This window comes from Pteropus medius, unplaced genomic scaffold, assembly GCF_902729225.1.
Source record: "Pteropus medius unplaced genomic scaffold, Ma_sr-lr_union100, whole genome shotgun sequence".
In the NCBI taxonomy this organism is placed as follows: domain Eukaryota; kingdom Metazoa; phylum Chordata; class Mammalia; order Chiroptera; family Pteropodidae; genus Pteropus; species Pteropus medius.
The window spans coordinates 21818249-21824248 of record NW_024342471.1 but is presented as its reverse complement, the minus strand read 5'-3'; the positions used below and the strand labels follow the sequence as shown (position 1 = coordinate 21824248).

At 40.4% G+C, this 6000-nt stretch overlaps 1 protein-coding gene across 1 annotated transcript in view; it reads left to right on the top strand.

Annotated features, from left to right (window-relative positions):
• The window catches only part of BCAS1 (brain enriched myelin associated protein 1), a 71159-nt gene that overhangs the window by 44762 nt on the left and 20397 nt on the right, over positions 1-6000 (top strand). The window contains exon 7 of the mRNA XM_039864655.1: positions 2614-2655. Coding sequence (XP_039720589.1) covers positions 2614-2655 — 42 coding nt within the window. The remainder of the gene's footprint in view (positions 1-2613; positions 2656-6000) is intronic.

Below are 6000 nucleotides of genomic sequence, written 5' to 3'. Positions count from 1 at the left end.
GTAAAAATTTTGAAAAATAGAAACAGTAGAACAGTCTGATATATCCACTAACTAACCCACCGTCCAAGATGCTCTGGACTTGCATTCTGACGCAGGGTTTTCCCTTATACGTGCCAAACACTACAGGGGACAGGAGACTGGCTTCTCATTATCCACTTTTGGGTCCTTAGACCAGCTGGTTTTTCAGCCACTGCTGACATAAAGGATAGACCCATAGGCCAGTGTGCAAATGTACAAAACTGTGCAAAACAATTTTGCATGGTTCTCGAACACAGCCCTAAAAATGCAATCGGTCACATAGTATAAAATTATCTCCTTTTCCATTCTATTCCAATTCCTCTGGTGACATTAAGAAGAAAGTCTCTTTCTGATAGTAATGGGCATTTCTCACTGTGCTAATACTTGCTGACCCTTTTAATAAAGACTGAAAATAATTCGGATTTAATGGGCATTTTCGTTTTACTCATTACAGCTGTTTTAACACATCTATTTATAGCAAGGGTGTTGATATTACATTCATTATAATGACAAGATGCTTTCTTTTAAAATATATCCACTTAAGTAAAAAAGTGGTCAATTTAAAGAAAGATTTCACATAAATACAGGTGGTCCGTGGACAGGTCAAGAATTGTGAAAATAAAAATAAATTTTAAAAAATTAAAAAAAAAAAAAAGAATTGCGAAAGAGGTGTTCAAATTGTAGAAGTTTGAGAAATGCTCAATCGGACTAATTCCCCGAATAAGGAATGTTTTGCCGAGCAGGTTAACTTTAAAATACGAAACTGCAATTTCTCTTGGAACAGACGATATGTAGCATGCCAATTTTTAAAACGTCGGAAAGCTCTGGAAGTTTAAAACCACAATGAAGGTGACAGAAACATCGATCTCCCTCTTTCTGCTCCTTGCCATCAGATCAAGTTCCCGTTTTCCTCTGAAAAACAGTGAGCAATCCATCCATGGCCAAGAACTTTCCAGACACAGGAAACTAAAGACACAGTCTAATCTCATTACGACCAAGTGGGACAGGCAAGAGGCTTTGAAAAACTAAAATTGCTATTCTTAAATCGTGGGAGGGTTTCATCAGCCTAATGTAGACAGTAAATTGACCCTTGAAACTTTCGTGGGTCAGGTTGGAGGAGGTCTGGCTTTTTAAAATATTGTTTAATTCTTTACCTATTCATAACATTAAGTAGCCTGCAGCTGGTCTCCGGGAGAAGAGCTATCATCCCTTCTGAATGCTCTAGGATTTCTTGACAATCCGAAGCTTCCAGAAAACTCACAATCCTTTTCAGGGATACGTTTGTGCCCAGGTGAGCGTCACTTTGATAAGAAGGTAAATAAAAATAAACCATCCATGTTGGAGACCTCGTCTAGAGAGACAGCAAGTCTAATAGTGGAGAAGGAAGTTCACAGTCACCAAAAAAAAAAAAATGTGTTTCCAATCCTCGAAGTCATCATGGCAGGGGCAAAACTTAGCTCTGAGAACCATCTCCACCTCTTTCTAGTTGTAGCACCTTGAACAGGTGGCTTCACCTCTCTGCACCTCCATTTCTTGCTGAGCAAGTGGAGGTCACCGTACTTCTTGTCCGGGGCTACCTAAGTGTGATGATGTCCACATTGTGCCAGGTGCAGAAGATGTGTTTGTAAATAAGTTCCCTTCTTCCCCTCTCCCATCCTAGTGGATGTTTCAAAGGTAAAAACGAAGGCGGGACATGAACAAACTGGCTATCGGAAAGAGTTTTTAGTAGAGTCCAAGAGGAGTTGCGAGCATCTATGAATGCCCTGAAATCCGTGAAGTATTTTGTTCATGTTTATTTTCCTGGGAAGACAGTCCAGATCCGTCAAGTGAGTCTCTCACAGGGGTCTGTAAACACCACCACCACCACCACCCCAAAAAAAGTTTAAGAAGACCTCAGGAAAGACGCAAAGATGAGCTCCAGAGTTGGCTCTTGACAAACCGATGATGGTGGCCGCGGCACTGATTTTTGATAGAACTGGGGAACTCCTCTCCCATTTGGGGCGGGACTGTAACAGTGTTTGAAGTGGGACATGTTGGACCCCAGCCCTCTGGCCCTCCGTAGAAGCATGTGAACCGAACTGAACTTGGACACGATGAAATCGGTCCCTAGAGAGAGCAGCTTCTGATGCCAGCTACCGCGCCACAGTCAGGAGAAGGCGATGGACCCTGCCAATCACAGAACGCCTGCTCGCTTCATCAGGACCACGGGATGAATTTCTCCAGACCTGCTACCGGAATGTTCCTAAGCAGCTCCTTTGTTTTTACCTCACAGTGTTTGTGTACTGCATGATCGATCATACTTCCCTCTTGTTATCGGTTTCCTGAAAACGTCTAGGTAAAACGTGTTGCTTACGGCCAAGATTGGTTCGTGCTTTCTATAGTAACCCCTCCATTTCCATCCCGGCAGCATCTGCATGTTAATTTTCCCTTCGTTGCATTTTAAACTGCATCATTTATATTATCTTGCTGTGCTGTTTACCTTTCTGTAAGCCTCCTTCGGGTTCTTTTTGGAAAAAGGTACACAAGCAATATCCAAGGATTGCACGAGAAGGCTGTTGGCTCTGACTCTCGCTTTTGTTTTTATTTTCCCTTTAGTCAGTTAAAGAGGATTCAGTCCCCACAGGTGCAGAGGAGAATGTAAGTTACACATTAAATGACAGAATCCATTCTCGTCTTCTGCATGTCGGACCCCTGGGCATCTCCGCTCTGGAGTCCTGTGTTCTTGCATGCTCTGAGTGTTATTCACCTGCTGTAGACTCTTTCACCCTTATGCATGATTAGGGACCACTGGGGAATAACTTTGGATGAACGTTTGTGATGCCTGTTGAATCAGGGCAAACAAAATGCAAAATCGCAGCACACACTTTAATAATCTGTTTTCATTGAGAGGCTGAAAGAGTCTACTAAACATAAGAACATCTCTGTATTTCCTAAAGGGACAAGGATGCTGCACTCCTCCTTCATTCTACGTTGATTGCTTCTTTCACCTTTATTTCCATGACAACTCAGATTCTCTACTAACTGCGGGTGGTACCCAGGACAGGTAGTTGCATCAGGCATGGGAGCATCTTGCTGCAATACATGCCAAGACTGCCATTCTCAGGCCAGAGAGCTGACTCCATGAGTCTGCAAAAGCTGATAGAGATATGAAAGAAAGCAAATATTTCCTCAGGAAAATAAAGAAGCATTATAAAAATTGATTGAAATTGCTTAGCCCTACGAATCATGTTTTTATTTTTAAGCTTCTTCATTTCATCCTCTGCCAGCCTATTAGTTGGAGGGAATGAGGCTAAATAAAATTTGTGGTCTTGGCCCCATCATCCCCAGGCTGTGTGACCTCTTGGACCCCAGTGTACTCATCTCTTAAGTGGCCATAATAATTTTACCTATCCTTTGGGTTTCTTGTGAGAATTAAAGAACTAATACATGTAATGTCCGTATTTCAGCTCATGAAGCATAGGAAGAAAACAGTAATTTGGGGGTTGGCAAATGACAGCTCATGAGACATTTCCCGCCCATCACCTGTGTTTGTATGGCCCAAGAGCTAAGGATAGTTTTCACATTTTTAAATGGTTTTTAAAAATCAAAAGAAGGATACTATTCCATGACACATAAAAATTATACAAAATTCAAATTTCAGTGTTTATGAATAACGTTTTATTAGAATACAGCCACACTCATTCCTTTATATATCGTCTAAGGCTAGGTTCATAGGGCTACGATGACAGAGTCAAGTAGTTATGACAAGACCAATGGCAGGAAAAATTTGCTGCCCCTCACAGTCCCCATTAGTGCACAGGAGTTGTAACAATATGGCCGAGGGCTTCCCAGTTGTCAGTGATAATTTGTCTTTGCGAAATTACACATCTCACAGCTGACTCGGTGGAGTGAAGGCATATGGGAAACAGGTGATTTCTCCCTCCCAGGTAAGAGAGACAGCAGCAGTCAAAACCTTCCAAACAGGACAATTAGCTGTTTTTAACCATATCATAAGATTTCGTTAACTAACAACTTCTGGCTGAAATATAGTTGAGTTTATTTTGTTAGATTTTTCTACCACTAGTTTCCACAACCAATCTATCAACCAATGCACAGCAAAGGACAGAGAGATTTCAGCATTTTTCCATGTTTTTTTTGTGAAAAGAAAAATAAGGCTTTTGAATCCCATGAGAGTTTAGTGCTTTCTAGAATGAGCTTCTGGTCTCATCAGAAGCAAAATCTACCACTTTTGACTACAGACGTTATCAAATCCTTCAGTCGAAATCTGAAAGTGTTTTGTTTATTGGTAAATTGAGTTAATGTTCTAACTAATGAAAAAAAAAAAAGCATTCTCTCCTAATGACCTATAAGATCCAGGAAACAGGTACTTTTGTTGTTTACCTCTCTTAGTAAGTAACCTCTCAACTGCAAGCAAAAGAGAACCCAACTCAACCTAGATTAAAAAGAAAATAATATTTATTGGCCATCATTACTAGGTAGTAGAATTTCTTTCAAATAAATCTTTATTCAGGCCCCCGGGTTTGGCTATATGTTCGGCTTTTCAGCATCACTTTCCCCAGTGCAGAATAAAGGAGAGATTTGTTGAGTAGCCCCCTAGATGTCCTGGAATTTGTTCTCTTTCATTGGCCTCAATGGAGCCACATGCTCTGTTAGTCAGCTTTCACCAGGTTATGCTGCAGTAACAACCAAGCCCCAAGTTTCACTGCCTTTCAACAGCAAAGATTCTTTTTTCCTCACTCGTGCCGCATGTCAACTGTAAGTTGGCAATGGGTGATCCTCATAGCCTCTTTCTGCTGAGACCTAGACTGAGATCTTTGACAAGGACGTGCAGTTGGAGCGGCAGAGAGAAAATACTGCCATAGGTGAATAGCGCAAAGGCTCCAAAAACTTTCACTCGATCATAGTTTCCATCCTGTCTACTCACATTCCATTTGCCAAAGCAAGCCACGCAGTGGTAGGCATGGTGTTTAATTCTTTTACAGAAAGGTAGAGTGAATAATCAGGAAAATAATATAATCTACCACATACTGCCACCCCCAAACCCATATGGTCAAGGAGCTGGTCATGTTAATTGGCTTATACCCACTCAACTGGCTTCATCCAAATACATAATCTGAAAATTAGGGAGAATTGTTATCCCAAAGAAAAACTGGGGTACTGTGAACAGAACAGCGGAGAGGAGTTACTGAGTAGAAAAATAAAACCTCTGTAAGGTCTTTGTAAGTAAATAACCATATTATAAGTGAAATCAGAAAGAATATAAAATATAAAAATGATTCTAAAGTAAAAACTTTTAATGTCATTATTATGTCATTTGTGAAGTTTAAGTGGAGGAAATCTATCTTTACTGTAAGTCAATTGGCAAACTCGCAGCTCTAGTGAAAACTGTATAAACCAAATTTCAAGAGTAAGTATGTTATAATACTTGAGGCAAAAACTGAAAATGTATTTTGCCAAAATGTGTATCTTCCTGCAGCATCTAATATCCTCTACTGAAATCAAGCAAGGGAGGTTTAATTCTAAATTATAGCACAAATCTGATTTTAATTATGCCCATTAAAATGTGCAGATGCAATCATGTATTCTAAATAAGGAACAACTTTTTCCAAAGCTATAGCCTGGAAGGAAATTGGAAAACTGTCCAAATAAAAATCAAATTCTTATGTCTGTATATGCAAATCAGCTCCTAACTTAGCTCAATTCCTCTGGGTTTACACACTGGAGTCCATGCGTTTTCCTTGGCTTCTGAAAGCCAACTTCATGGCCTGACTTGCATGGAGGGGAGTATATGGGAGTCTCTGGGAGTCCTTTTTTTTTGAAGAGTGGACTCTGGCCTAGAATTTATGAGTTGACACCTGTCCACATTTGGAAGGGCCTGGCAGGAGAACCAGTAGCAATCAAATAAAGTTGATTTACAAAGGTATTACCATATAACCTGATCATTTTATTATGTAAGTAATTTTCCCTCCGGGGCCCTTACAC